General features: G+C 36.4%; 1 protein-coding gene across 3 annotated transcripts in view; it reads left to right on the forward strand.

The window, feature by feature from the left end:
• Window positions 1-14,530, forward strand: part of NEK10 (NIMA related kinase 10) — a 163,058-nt gene that overhangs the window by 56,691 nt on the left and 91,837 nt on the right. For all 3 annotated transcript variants that reach the window (XM_054595423.1, XM_054595422.1, XM_054595424.1), the window contains exon 22: window positions 6,868-6,943. In XM_054595423.1, coding sequence (XP_054451398.1) covers window positions 6,868-6,943 — 76 coding nt within the window. The remainder of the gene's footprint in view (window positions 1-6,867; window positions 6,944-14,530) is intronic.

Here is a 14,530-nt window from a genome sequence, read left to right on the forward strand (position 1 = left end):
TATCACTGTACAATTGATCCTGCAGTACATGAAGTCTACAGAAATAAAATACAAAGAAGTACATTAAAAAAATCAAAGTAAAGATTTTCATATTTTTTTTCCTGGCCCTCCGTGGATTGCCATAGTGCCCAGCTTTGGAGGCCACTGCTGTAAATATTATAGATGTAAGAGACAGATGACAACATTCACAAGGCAAATCTCTTAATTTTAGCAGAATCTAATTCCTCATGGAGGCAATTCCAAAAGTATACATTTACCAAAACCACATCTTCAATAACAATGATTAGACTTACTGTCCAGATTTTTGCAAGTAGAAATCCTATATTAGTTTAAAAAATGGAAAGCAACCTAAAACAGACACTCTACAGATAACCTTCAATTCAAAATTACTTGGAAATATTTTAAGCATGTGCTTTGTGAGATATAAAATATGGCCAAATCATTGTGAATCTTTTTCTGGACACACATTTACTTAATCATTTGAAACTGATTATAATTTTGTTTCCCATAAGCTTTTTATTATTTTTCTTTTTATAAAATAGACACATATTTCCTTAAGAATTTTTACTGTTTACATACATGTAGGTATTTCAATTAATAAGTTAATAAGGATTACTATAAATTGTGTATTTAAATTTCATAGCAAATAATATATGTACTCATATATATGTGTGTGTGTGTGCACACACATGCACATGTACTATTAAATAACTATTAAAACGATTTGTTCTGTGTGGTATATGATATATAGTCAAGAAAAAAAATCTGTTCAATCCTACTTGGGTGGCTGGCTATTCGGGCCATATTTCCTGAGTGATAGTTAACCCTGAATTTTATTTTTACTAAGATTAGCTGCCATCATTTTCCTTGATAACATTTAAATACATCAAGGTTAATCTATTATCACAGTAGCCTGATTTCTTTTCTTTCTAAATTTAATTTTAATATTTATTTTCTTTGATCAGTACAACACATCAAAGTAGATTATGAAATAAAATAGCGATAAAGAACTTATAAAGAAAAACTTGCCCCTATGCAATTCTCAGTTCTTTTTTCCTAAAACAGCCACTTTTCAGCCTTTTTTCTGGTACTTGACTTTCCATTGTGACAGTTGAGGGTTTATTTTTCTTATTTCTTCTTCTTCCCCATCTACCAGCCTGCCAATATATTTATAGCACAATTGGGGCTCAGTAAATATTCTGTGTTTACATTATTACTACTGTGTAATAACCATTCAATGCTGATTACCTTTCCATTCTTGTAGACCTTTCTGTTTTTCTTAGGAGTTAACAATTGCCTTTCTTTGTTCTGTTCTCCTAGTTTTTTTTAGGTAGCTGTCATATCTTCTTCCCAGATCTTCCAAAGGTGTCATGGAAGCCCCCTCTGTATTATTTATACATGGTCAAATATAACAATTATTCTCAAATTTGTTTCCTGGACAACGAGTTCCTGTAACTACTTGCTGTAACATAGACCAGATTTGAATTTGATCTGCTCCACAGCTGCCGTCCTGGAATTTTCATTTGCTCCTCTTGTGATTGGCGCCTCTATTTCTTATATCCTGTGTCTTTATCTTTTTTAACTCCTCTGTTTCGCTGAAATGTATCTTCCAGTACTTTCCTAAGGAAGTGTCCTTTGGAAGTTATAACTTCTAGATGCTTCCATGTCACAATATCTTTTTATGGGACCCTCATACTTTACTGGTAGTTTGGCTGGGTGTAGTATTCTCAGGGGAAACTCATCCTGCCAAATTTGCAGGTGGTACTTAATCATCTATCGTCCACTTTTCCTGTTAGGAAATCCAATGATATTCTGATTCCCATTGCTTGATGCATGAGCTGTTTTATTTCTTTGGAAACTTTCAGGTTGTTTCCTTTATCCTCTATTTTGGATGGATCTTTTTTCATTCTATGTATCTGCAATGTGTCTTCTCATTCAGTGTGTCTTGGTGACTTTTCAATCTGGACACTTAAAACGTCAGCTCTGGGAAAGTTTCCTGAATGATTTCTTCACTATTTTTCTCCCCTCTGCTTTCCTGTTTCCTCTTCTAGAAATCCTTTTAGTCTTAGATCTTTATACTAAATAATCTCTTAATTTTTAAAATAATTCTCAGTTTTTAGTTCTTTGTATCTTTGTTCAACTTTAGAGTTACTTTCAAATTTTTTTTAGTGCTTCTATTGACTGTTTAGTTTTGATTATCATATTTTTAATCCCTCCAACTTTCATCTTGTTTTTTATTTCACATTCATGGAATCCTGCATTTATTCAAGATAATATAGACTTTTTGCAGCACCCTGCATTGCTTCTACATCTTCTAGGCCTACATTCTCTCTGTCTCTCTCTCTCTCTCTATTTTTTCTGTTTAATTTGATCTCTATTTCCTGCTGGAGAATTTGCTCAAATGTCTGTTGACTGGTCATAATACATATAAGAAAGGCATTAGGAAAAGGCCCTTGGCAGCTCTGTGAGCTCCAGTTAAGACTCTCATCAGGTGGATTCATTAGGTCATGAAGAAGCTCTTCCTCTGAAGAGTCCCACAGTCATTATTTAAACTTTTCCCGGAGAGCACGGCTCTAATATCCTGCCTGAGGCAATGTCCCTCTGTCTGCTGCCCTTTTGGGAGTCACATGGTGGAAGGGGGCCCAGCCAGCCAGGTCCTTTGATTTTTACCAAATTCCTGTGAGTTCAGCCCCAGGCTGTTTGGCTTCTTTCTTATTCAGTTTCTTTGGAAAATAAACCCATGTTTCTGCTGGTGACAGGGAGAACTCAGTTTACCATACTGCGGTACTGCCATGTGTGGGTGTGGGGACGAACCTGGAGGCTGGATCTGAACTCCGGGATGTGAGCGTTTCACTTCCCTTCTCCCTTGGGCAGTACCCTGGGCCCCCTTTGCCCTCGGTGTTCTCAGCCACGCGGCCGGGACCCCTGCTCCGTACCGTCCTCCATCTGCTTTCCAGCCTCCCAACACTTCTGTTGTCTTCAAGCCCATTCCCGTTGTCCTGGTGTGTGGGTCACTTTTCAAAGATAGTTTCTTTCCCTTCGTTATAGCAAAGTGTTTTGAGAAATAGAGGAGATAAACACATATGGTCAATCCATCTCTTAACTCTAGATAGGCAAGAGTTACATTATGATGTCTACACATTAGGGTAATATGCCACTTTCATGTTTACTCTCTTATTTTAATAAAAATATATACTTTTGTTTACATTTGTAAAGGGCTCCCCAGAAAAGGTATTTCTTAAATAAGAATAAGCACATTTTTATTTTGTTTTCCTCTGTTCTGCTCCTCATTGCCATTCTGCCCAAACTTATTCTTATTAATATTTATTAGACTTATACTTAGCAGTTATTCATTTAAAAATTTGTTATACATTTTTAAGATGTTTTTAGCTTACTTAAGTGGGGTAGTATTTTTCTAGTTTTAAAAAAAGAAGTGATACATCTCAGAACAGAATCTTCTCTATAAAGCAATTGTATGGACACGGTATTGATGGGCTTCCATTATTTTAAAGAAGTATAAAATCATTTTATGAATAAAGATATCACTATTTTAAAATATTTTTAATAAAAATAGTGATGAAATATGTTTTTCAGTGTCTCTCACTATTGATATAAACATGGATTTTAGAGACTGTTATTTTTAAGAGGAGTTACAGTTAAATTTAAATCTTACAGCATAAATTTGAAATCCAATGTATAAGATTCCCACATTTGGGGAGATTTAAATAAAGCTGCAATGCATAGAACCGGAAAAAATAGTTTGTGGGGGGTGTGTGTGCATGTGTGTAAGCACATTACCACTAAGGGGCAGCCTTGTCACATGTTATTTTTCTCTTTTCTGTGCTAGAAGGTTTATTTACTCCCAGAGAAGAAAACACACAATTGCCAAATGAAGTTTCAGATGCATGGGACAATATGTGTTGAAAATGGGAGCAGAAAAAAAAGCTTTAGAAAAACTAAAATTTCCTTCTCTTTTTTCTTACTGTGGATGAATAAGATGTTTTAAGATTAAGGTTGGTTGGCAATTATTTATAGTAAGCATGCTGGCTGGATTTGCCTTCCTGAGACAGCAGAGTACCAACACATATAGGTGTGCATAGTTTTACAAATGTTACCTAACTTTGATGTCTAAATATATTTCCTCTTAGAAGACTGTATCTATTAAGTCCTCTTTTAATCAGTTGTGCCATGAAACACGTCCAGGTCTTGTCACTGCATTTAATTGCAGCCTTGGAGACGACATAAGGGAACAGGCCCTGACTCAGTAGTACATTGGGCTCAGCGTAGTCAGAGTTCACCCCAAATGCTGCCTTTTTCCAAGTAAGACCCAGACCGTGCCGTCCCCTTGGGGAGTGACTCTGACGGAGGGAATCTGCTGAAATGAACTTGCCTCCCGCCCCAGCATTTCACATGTGTTGGCTTTTACAGACACCTACATTGTCAAGTCAGCCTTACATGGCCCCTCATCTCCCCTGCTCCTCCCCTAAAAAAAGAAAGAAAAAGGAAAAACTCATTTAACACTAGGTGGTGGATTCTAGAAATGGGCTTTAGTGCATGACTCAAGAGGTCACATGTTCATCCTGCAGCAAAACAGGCTGTGCATGTTTCGAGATGTTTTTCAGATGACATTTGGCTGTTGCTACTGGTAACAATAACAAGGGCATGCCTGATTCAGTGAAATGTGTATCAAAGTTTCGAATGCTCATCAAATGCCATCATTTGCCAGGCATGTGGCAATAGATACAAGATGAAAGCCATTGCCTGTGTCTCCTGAGCTCATAGTCTGATGGGAATACTTTCAGTTCTTCACTCAGCGATTGCTCTCTGAGGTGCCACATCTTGCAGAGACAGATGAGCATGACAGTCATGGTCACTATCTTCATGGAGCTTATGATTGTTTGTGAAGATTGAATAATGATATACAGCCGTTGTTTGATACTATACTGTACTACATTTACATATGTTAACATTCAAATTTTACTACACTACTTATTCAAATGTTATACTACACCACTATTAATCTTTATTTTATGGATCCACTGCTGTAAAAGGAGATGAAATAACTTGCCCAGGACTACACTGGTAGCAATGAGTGGAGGAAGGATTTGGTGTGAGGCTGTTTAGTTCCAGAGTCCTTGCTTTTCGGCAATAGGCTGTATTAACTATAATAATACCTGTCTTTTAGGGTTGCTTTCAGGGTTCACTATTAGGCAATTTATGTAAGCAGCTAAAGTTGTGATAGGTCAAGGTTTCTGTTTAGTAAATGAGTATGGCTATTAATAAAGAGAACTATTACTTTGAAGTCAAACTGCTTTGGAATATTTCAACTTAAAAGACATTTAAATATGGCTAAATAATCAAACACTCTATTGCAGTGAAATTCCATAAATATTTGGTGCACTTTACAAAGTGATATTGGGAACATCAAACCTTATTAGGCACAGCAACTTGAATTCTTGTTCTGGTTCAATACTGTGTTTTTGTGTAATCTTGATAAGTAAATCTCTTGAAATATTGGCAAACCTGTATGATGAGGATATGAGGAATATGAAGGTTTACCCAGAAAAGAGTCCAGTCATTGTTAATATAAGAAGAATGGTTTGCATGAGATGGATGCAACCTGGCAGCCAAGGAGAGTGAACTGGAATGTGTATGCGTGAACAAGGATGACTTCACGGTACTAGACAGTGGGGGGTGGTAGGCACCATTGAGTGAGCATGTGTACTGTTTGTCCATAGCATTCAAAATGACTCAGCAAGTAGAGCAACAGGTCTGCATCAAATTTTGTCTTTAACTTGACCATTCCTTCGCGGAAACTAATCAGATGATTCAGAAGGCCGCAGCTATGGGCAACTGGTGATTGGCAGCTTCATCACATCTCATGCAGAGTTTTTTTGTGAAACATCAAATCACCCAGGTGACTCAATCCCCCTATAGCTCAGATTTGGTGCCCTGTGGCTTCTGGCTTTTTCCAAAACTAAAATCACCTTTGAAAGGGAAGAGATTTCAGACTGTCAATAACATTCAGGAAAATATAACGGGGCAGCTGATGGCGACTGGGAGAACTGCGTGAGGTCCCAAGGCGCCTACTTTGAAGGAGTCTGAGGCATCATTGTCCTATGTACAATGTTTCTTGTATCTTGTATCTTCTTCAATAAATGTCTCTATTTTTCATATTACATGGCTGGATACCATCTGGACAGACCTCATGTTTCTGCCACCTTGATTTAAGTTGTTGAGTGGTTTAAAAAAGAAAAGAATCTGTAGGTGTTCTGAAAAGTATAGCTAGCGCTAATGTTAAATATAAATATTTAGTGTTCTAGATTAGAAATACAAATGATTTGTTGATGTATAAATATTTAGAGATGATTCTAACATCATATTTACTGTGATTTTGTACAAATAGATGCCATTTAATTTCAGGTTTTTAAATATTCATGGTGGTTATTCAGGCTTATCTTATTTTTAATTTTACTTTTTTTGGGCCAAGTGAAGTTCTGACAGCCATATGCCCAAAATGGTAGATTCAGTCTATTAATTTCAAATTATAAAAAATAATTTAAAAAGTGAAATCACAGTTCAATTAGTACTTTGTCCTATGTTTCAGTGAGCAAGACGTACTTTAGTTTTTTTAAATAATAAACCTCATGTCAAAATATAAAGCATAGTGGAATATTATATGTACGCCCTTCATTAAGGCTGGCAGTGGTGTAGAAGATTATACATAGGGCGTTCTGATAGAAGGGTAAAAAAAAGAGAATAGCTTCCTGTTGTGAACTGTAATAACTATTGTGCATAATTGCAAAGCTAAGGAATGATATCAATTCTTGGAAAAAATACTAACATTGTTTTATTTGTCAATTGTAGCTGACTTTGGCCTGGCAAAGCAAAAACAAGAAAACAGTAAACTCACATCTGTTGTTGGAACGATCCTGTATTCCTGGTAAGGACAAGTATTTTATGGCTCTCAAATATCATACTTAACTAGTTTGGGCTTTTCTTTCTTTTCTTGGCTCACAAAGGAAAGACAGCTTTAGGAAAGGCATCTCATTTAGTAAGTTTTCCCCAATTACCCAATTAATACACATGTATAAAATTATACATCACTAAGTGTGTTTAAGACAACAACCACCACAGATTACCCCTCTAGGGTAACTCTGTCCCTCATGGGGACTACTTATATTACTTAGAAATTGAAATGATCCTTGGCACATCATAGCTCTTCAAAAGTTGTTGAATGTGAGAATGAACTAGTAGACTTGTTACCCGGCATGACCGTGGAATCTTTTATTGCACCTATGGTATACATGATTCTCTTTTTCTGACTATAAATATTTAAGGGAAGGGGAAGGGTTTTTTTCTGTCCTAACATGTATCCCAGCATCTGGCAAATAATAGGTGCTTCATAAATTTCATTCTGTGAATGAGTAGATGATGACATATATACTTAAACATATATTTGCAAGGTTGGTTGTTTCTTGGGTAAATGAGTATTTATACTTTGATGAATTGAGACACTGTGGCTTCTTTAGCATGCTTTGAGGATTTATTTGCAATCCATTAATTATTTTGAAGTGAGACTCTTGCTGATCACATATCATTTGTCTGAATCTGTTGAAGTTAGGAAGCAGATGTGGTTGTCAGTAGACATAGCAGATTTCAAAGAAATATTCTGAAATATCATTCATCAGGTCAAGCAATTAAAACACTCGCATCTTCTTTTTAAATCTTGTCTATTGTTGTGCAGTTGAGTCCTGGCAGTAGAATTCAGAACAAATCTTCTCGAGGGAGGATTGATATTATCTGTGAATAGCAGCATCATTTCAAAAACACCTTTCATACAAAGATGTTCAGAATAGTGTTTTTGGAGGGTAAATTTTCACTTATTTTACTAGAAATTCCTTATATCATTTTTTTTAAAGTAGCTTAGTGAGAAGATACAGGGGTTGGTGTCCAGGTTAATATAGTGCTTTGGAAACTGAAAGTTTATGTATTCACAAAAAGGCTGGCCCACCCATTACTGCTGCTGGATGAATAATTTTTTTTGTTTCTCTTTACATCCTTTTTCAGAAATAATGAAAGTTTAATTACAAAAGTGTTAAGTAATCAGATATCCCTGAGCAGATTTGATTGTCAACCAAAGTTACAGAACAAATAAAATACAAACTCAAATTTTACTTGGTCATATTTGATATAAGTAGATTTATTCCAAATTTTAGAGTTTTAGAATTGCTCGTATAATAACTTCATGTATATGTATTGGGGTGGAGAGGGAATCTATAGAATATATAGGAAGAAATTTAAAACATGACAGGTGTTTTACTTTATTATCCCAAAGATGGATTTATACTTTTCTTTATTTTTTTAAATTAACTAAACAGTTAGGTGAGGTGAACTTACTAATATAGTTAACCTATTAATTCATTTAGGTCTATAACAATTGTTTTATTAACATGTACAGTGTATATCATTACCATTCATCTTTGTAGCAAGCTTTTTGTTCTTCTAAATTGCTTTAAAAATTATTTTTACTCCCTTCTCCTACATCCCCTGTCCTCTAGTTGTTAGAAATGCCTCTTGTACGATGGGTTTCACCATGAACTTAGGCTCACAAGCCATCTTTCACCCTTGTTTCTGATGTCTTCAACTGAGCATAGAGTTAAAAGAACTCAGTCCTAAGTTATATTCCGTTACTTTCTTACTTTGAGGTACTCCAGAAGACAAGGACTCGAGTGAAATAGTTTATTTGGGAGGTGGTCCCAGGAAACACTGGTAGCAGAGTGGGAAATGAGACAGAGAAAAGAAAGTAGCCTTTACAGGGAACATCAATAATCAGGTTATTGTCTGGGATATAGTATAGATGTTTCAGAGTATCCTACATGCCCAGTGAAAGGTTGGAATGTTTTACATTCCTGTCGCTGACTGAGGGGCTGCATTTCCGACCTGCCTGGGGTGGGCTGAGAGAAGGCCCGCAGGTGGGGAGTCATGGGACATTGCTCACGGTTTGAAGCCAAGGACTTGTCTTGGAAATGTCGATCAGAGGGGACCGGGCCAGGGTCCTGACTCTGTCAGCTATTATAATCTCTCAAGTTCTATTTGTTCCAAATTTAAGATGTTGCCTAATAAATCATTTGACTGTACCAGTTCTTTTTAAATTTTCTCTGAGTTTGTGTGTTGGACAAAAATGAAATGGGTATCTTTCATAGTCTTTGATAGGAGGCTTACACTTTCTGCCTTTTCTTCTTGAATTTCTCCTTTAGCCACCCTCAGGGTACTTCCCTCCAAATTCCATAATGTTTGCATGATTCTTCTGAGCTTCTCTGAGCCTGTTAATGTGTAATCGAGATGCATGTCCCTGCCCTCCAGGGTGCCCAGGGTTCCCATGCTGTTCCCATCTGGTTTTGCTCCTTTGTTTTTTCTTTTTTGCTCTTGCTTCCTCAAATATTAACTTATTTAATGGAAGAAAGTTCTCTTTATCAACTCTTGTAGGAAGGGCCTCAGAGTATCCTTTATTCTGTCTTAGCTTCTAGATAAATGGCATGTGGACATCGGACTGATTGTGCCAGACAGAAGATCAGGAGGATCTCTTTTTCTTCATCTGATTTGATTAGTTATTAGGCATGTCTTTGTTACTCTTCCCAAGGAAAATAATTTCCAAATATGGTCCTTGGTTTCATTTTATATCTCTGTGTCCTACTCCAATTCTGGAGTCAAACACTGCAAACTATCTCCAACTGCATTTTCAGAAAAGATTTTAGAGTTTGAAGCCCTGATAAATATTTAAGACTAGTTCTTCATGGAACATATATTTGGGACTTCTGGATAATAAGCAAGAATGATCTAATAAAAATGGAAAATTTTGACTAATTCTCGAATGGGAACTTTTTGTGACTTTATTGCTTAGTGTAATCCCATTCATATTATGATATTAGATAAATATAAGGAAGGCTGGTGAAGTTTTCATTGGGTGGATCAAAATAACCCTGGAGGTGAACCCAGACAAGTAGAGACAAAGTGAAGCATGCCCAATATTAAGTGTACCTCATGTGTTCATAAGAAAAGTATAATATGCTCAGAACTCTGAAACTAAAACAGCCTAAAACACTTCAGTAGCTTCCAGCTGGTGATAAACGTAAAGACCAAGTCCTTCATGTGGCTGCAAGCAGACAACCCTGCATGCTGCAGCCTTTGCCAAGCCATGAAGTCCTGCCTCAACTCAGACTGTGCTCTGGCAATTCCTAGCCTTCCATCAACATTCCCTCTGACCACAGGGCTTTTGTGCATGCTGCCCCCTTTGCCTGGAATGAGCTTTTTACCACTCGTCATCTGCTTAACTCTTTCCCATTCCGTACTTCTCAGCTGGAATGTGGCCTCCCCGGAGAACCCCTCCCCTCTACAGGGCACATTTCCCCTGGTCTATATACCTTACGCACTTTTCCTTCACATGGTTGAAATTTTTACTTATTTTGTGATAGGCCGTGAAGATTTTGTTCATCTCTGTCCCCCAGCACTGAGCCCAGAATCTGGTATTTTATAGGCTCATAAAAAATATTTACTATATAAATGATCCTATACCTGCATGAGTGTGAGCAGTACCTGAAATAATGTACTGTTTAGAAAATTGCCTCTTTACACTGTAACAGATTTTTTTACCTCCTACTACTGTCCCCCTGTGCTGTTCCTTCAGATCTCCAAAATTCTCCAATGAGTGTTTGTCCCAAAAGCCACAGACTTTACTCCATTACTTCCCTCTGGTCCTTGTGGAAAAGTTGCTTCCACAGAGCTTTTCCTGATCACCTGCCCAAATAGCTGCTTCCCTCAGACTCTTTCCTTTTATCTTGCTTTAGTTTCTCATAATACTGGCCTCTATCTCACATTATGTCTTATTTTAGTGGGTTTATCATGTGTCTCTTCCAACACAACACACTACAACACAAACTCCATGACAGCAGGGCCATGGTCTGTTTTGTTCACTGCTGTTTTCTTGCAGCCTTGAGTAGTAGACAGATAGAATCCTATTAAATGCTTTGAAATTAAAGTGAAGTCATTCTGTTTTGTTGTTGTTATGTCTGAAAATATCTTTTTAAAAAATCTTTATTGAAGAGTAATTGGGAAAATTGGTAGATATAACTATATATATTTATAATGTATAATGTGATGATTTGATATAGAATTTATGGGGTGATTATCAAGATCAGGATAATTAACACGTTGATCGCCTCATAGTTAACTCGTTATTGTTGTGAGAATGCTTAAGATCTATTCTCAGCAAATTTTAAGTAAGCAATATAATAACATTATTAGCTATTGTCACCATGTTATACTTTAGATCCTGAAAACTTGTTATAATTGAAAATTTGTACCCTTTGACCTTCATTATGCCATATGCCCTTCCTCTCAGCCCCTGGCAACCACCATCCTCTGTTTCTACAAAATCAGTTTTTTTTGGGTGGTGGAGATCTTTCTCTGCCTGTCTTATCTCACTTGGTTTAATGTCCTGCCAGTTTATTCATGTTGTTGCAAATGGCAGGATTTTTAAGTTTGTTTGTGGCCAGATTTTTTATATATATAATCATATTCTGTATTTTAATATAATTAAAATCCATGTGCATTTTTGTCAGAACTTTAAAGAACTAGCATATCTTTGATCTTTGCTGACATTTACTCCAGAGAAGCCTAGAATAAATGCTTTCAGTTTGAAACAGTCAGTACATTGTTACCAGGATCTGTTTTGTTTTTTTCCCCCCATTTATTTACTTCTAACTTCCATAGTTACTACAACAGTGAGCAATGTGATGAAGTAGGGTATTATCATTTTTTAAAAATAAGATATGGTGTGATTATAAATTATTGAGACAAGTATTCTTCTGTGGCCAATAAATTGGCCCTGAGGGAATTTCTAAAGAGGAATTTTAAAAAATAAGAGCATAATTAGAAAAAGGATGTAATACTGACAGGCAGGTTGGTCATTATTAAGAGCCTAAGTTTTGGAATCAGAGTGCTTGGGTTTAAGTTCTAGGTCTGCTGCTGAGATTTGTAATTTATTGAACTCCTCCTTGTCCCAGTTTCCTCATCTGTAATTAAGGGTACAAATAGTGCCCACCTTCTAGAATGGTTGTGAGATTAAAGGAGGTATGCAAGTCAAGTGCTTGAAATAGCCTGGCACATGGTAACACTCACTGGATAATAGTGATTGTAGTTTGCTGTTAGTCTAACATTCGAAAGGATAGTGCTCATTTGATTGTATAGTGTCTAAGAATCAGATTCATTTTTGAAAATAGTCACAATAGAGAAGACTTACTTATGTTGTGTTTATTTATAGCTCCTCCTCTCTCCCTGCCTCTATATTTGCTCTCTGGATGGCTGCTTTGGTTGCTAGTAGGAACTAGGATTTTTCTAGCAGCAAGGCTCAAGCAGCTGAGGTGTATGAAAGGGAAGGAAGATGAACGTAGCATGCAAAGACAGGCAACACGGAGGAACAGAACTTTCGAGGGTGGTGGCTTGCACAGGTGGGAAGCAAGGGTGCTTTTCTCTGTAATTGCTTTTATTTATGGCCTTTCTCTGGCCCAGCAGAATAAGATTTACCTGAATAATATTATCTCTCCCTGTCCCCAGGTCTCTCCCAAGGCTCTACAAATACACACACACAGAGCATTGTTTTATTATATTATATTATCTGCTTATATTAACAGGTGAGGTAGGTGGGAATTTGGGTGAACTCAGGATTTAATTGCACAAATTGAACTGTAAATACATCTTAATGACTCAATGGAATAAGTCACATGGTCTCATGAATTTCAATAGAAGCTGCTAAATAGAAACTACCAGAGGGAGTATATTAGTGATGCTCTACCTCATAATATCTGTTACTTATTTTTATGTACCAAGCACTTTTAAAGAGCTTACTGAGTGGCAGGCCCTGCTCTAAGTGCTCTATAAATATTAAGTCATTTACTCTCCAATCTAATTTACGATGGGTGTGATTATCTTAAGTAATCTTTAGGGCGGTTACCTGACCTTGCCCAAAATCAAATGGCTAGGATGTGGAGGAGCTTGGGTTCAAATTCAGAAAAGCCGACTCCAAGGAGGGTGTGTTCTTAACCACCCTGCTGCGGTGCCTGCTAATTGAATAGGAAGCCATTGGTAGGAATTCTAATTCCTGATGTAGTGAAATATCACACTGTGGTTGATGTTTGCTTCAGGGACACTGTGGTTTGTCGTCTAGATTGCACACATTCCAGGTAGCTTTTATCACACACCCATTATTTGCTGAGCTTTACTTTTATTCAAGTGTTGCTTAAAATTTTGTCTAATTTTCAGTTTTTTTATCATTCAAAACCTAAAAAATTTTTTGGACAGGCTTTTAATACTAATAGACTTAATAATTATTATTGGTAATACTATTAATAATATTAATATAACATTATTAATAATGTAAACGGTTAATAACAATATAATAGTAGAAGAGGTACTTTCTGAATTAAAAATAAAAAGTTATAGCCCTGGCTGGCTAGCTCAGTTGGTTAGAGCATCATCCCGATATGCCAAGGTTGTGGGTTCGATCCCAGAGCACAAAAAAGAAACCACCAATGAATGCATAAATAAAATGAGATTAAAAAAATCAGTGTTTCTCTCTCTCTCTCAAATCAATACAAATAAATAAATAAATAAATTAATTAATAATAGTTATAGCCCTGCCTGGTGTGGCTCAGTGGATTGAGTGCCGGCCTGCAAATGAAGGGGTCACCAGTTTGATTCCCAGTCAGAGCACATGCCTGGGTTGTGGACCAGGACCCTGGTTGGGGACCTCTCTCTAGAAATAAATAAATAAAAATTTTAAAAAAGAAAAATAGAGTTTCTAGAAAGGAAAAATATAATAGTTCCAAGTTAATAACATTTATAATCTTATATAATTTTGACATTATAGTGTCTTTGAATTTACTGACACCACAGGAAGTGTATGGATGGGGGATAAAAAAGAACATCTTGCAGTGTATAGTTAGGATATGGCTAGTTTATGTTTGTTTCTGGAGTTGCTAAATAGTCGGCTTAGCCAAGATTAAAAGTCTGAATATAGATGCAAAATGCCAGGTGCATTGTGGACTTTTCAGAGTCTGGTTTGTTCTGGCTCCCAGCAGAGCAAAAAATAACAAAAGGAGCTGTCTGCTGATTGATTGTGTCAGTGGAAGCCCTTTCTGCTTTATCAACTGGTAATTGCAAATTACTTATTTTCACTTTTTCCACATCCTTTCTCTTACCTTTTTAGAGTTTTTACAAGTAAATATGGGTCAGTAAACAATGAATTTCTTTCTCCGTATTTATTTATTTGTCTAGTTTTTAAAGTTTTAATGATTTGATATCCAAGTCTTTATGTATTATATTCCACTTTTCCTCTTGGAAGGAGGTGTGAGAGGGATTACAGAACAGTCAGAGGTCTTACTTTAATATGTTTTCGGAGGGGGATGGTGACCTGGTCAAAAGAAATGTCCTTATGTATTTAACACAAATTATTTTATTGAATAATTTTAAG

The sequence above is a fragment of the Pteronotus mesoamericanus genome, unplaced genomic scaffold (genome assembly GCF_021234165.1).
Source record: "Pteronotus mesoamericanus isolate MK-2021 breed Mesoamerican mustached bat unplaced genomic scaffold, CSHL_Meso_final scaffold_54, whole genome shotgun sequence".
Classification (NCBI taxonomy): domain Eukaryota; kingdom Metazoa; phylum Chordata; class Mammalia; order Chiroptera; family Mormoopidae; genus Pteronotus; species Pteronotus mesoamericanus.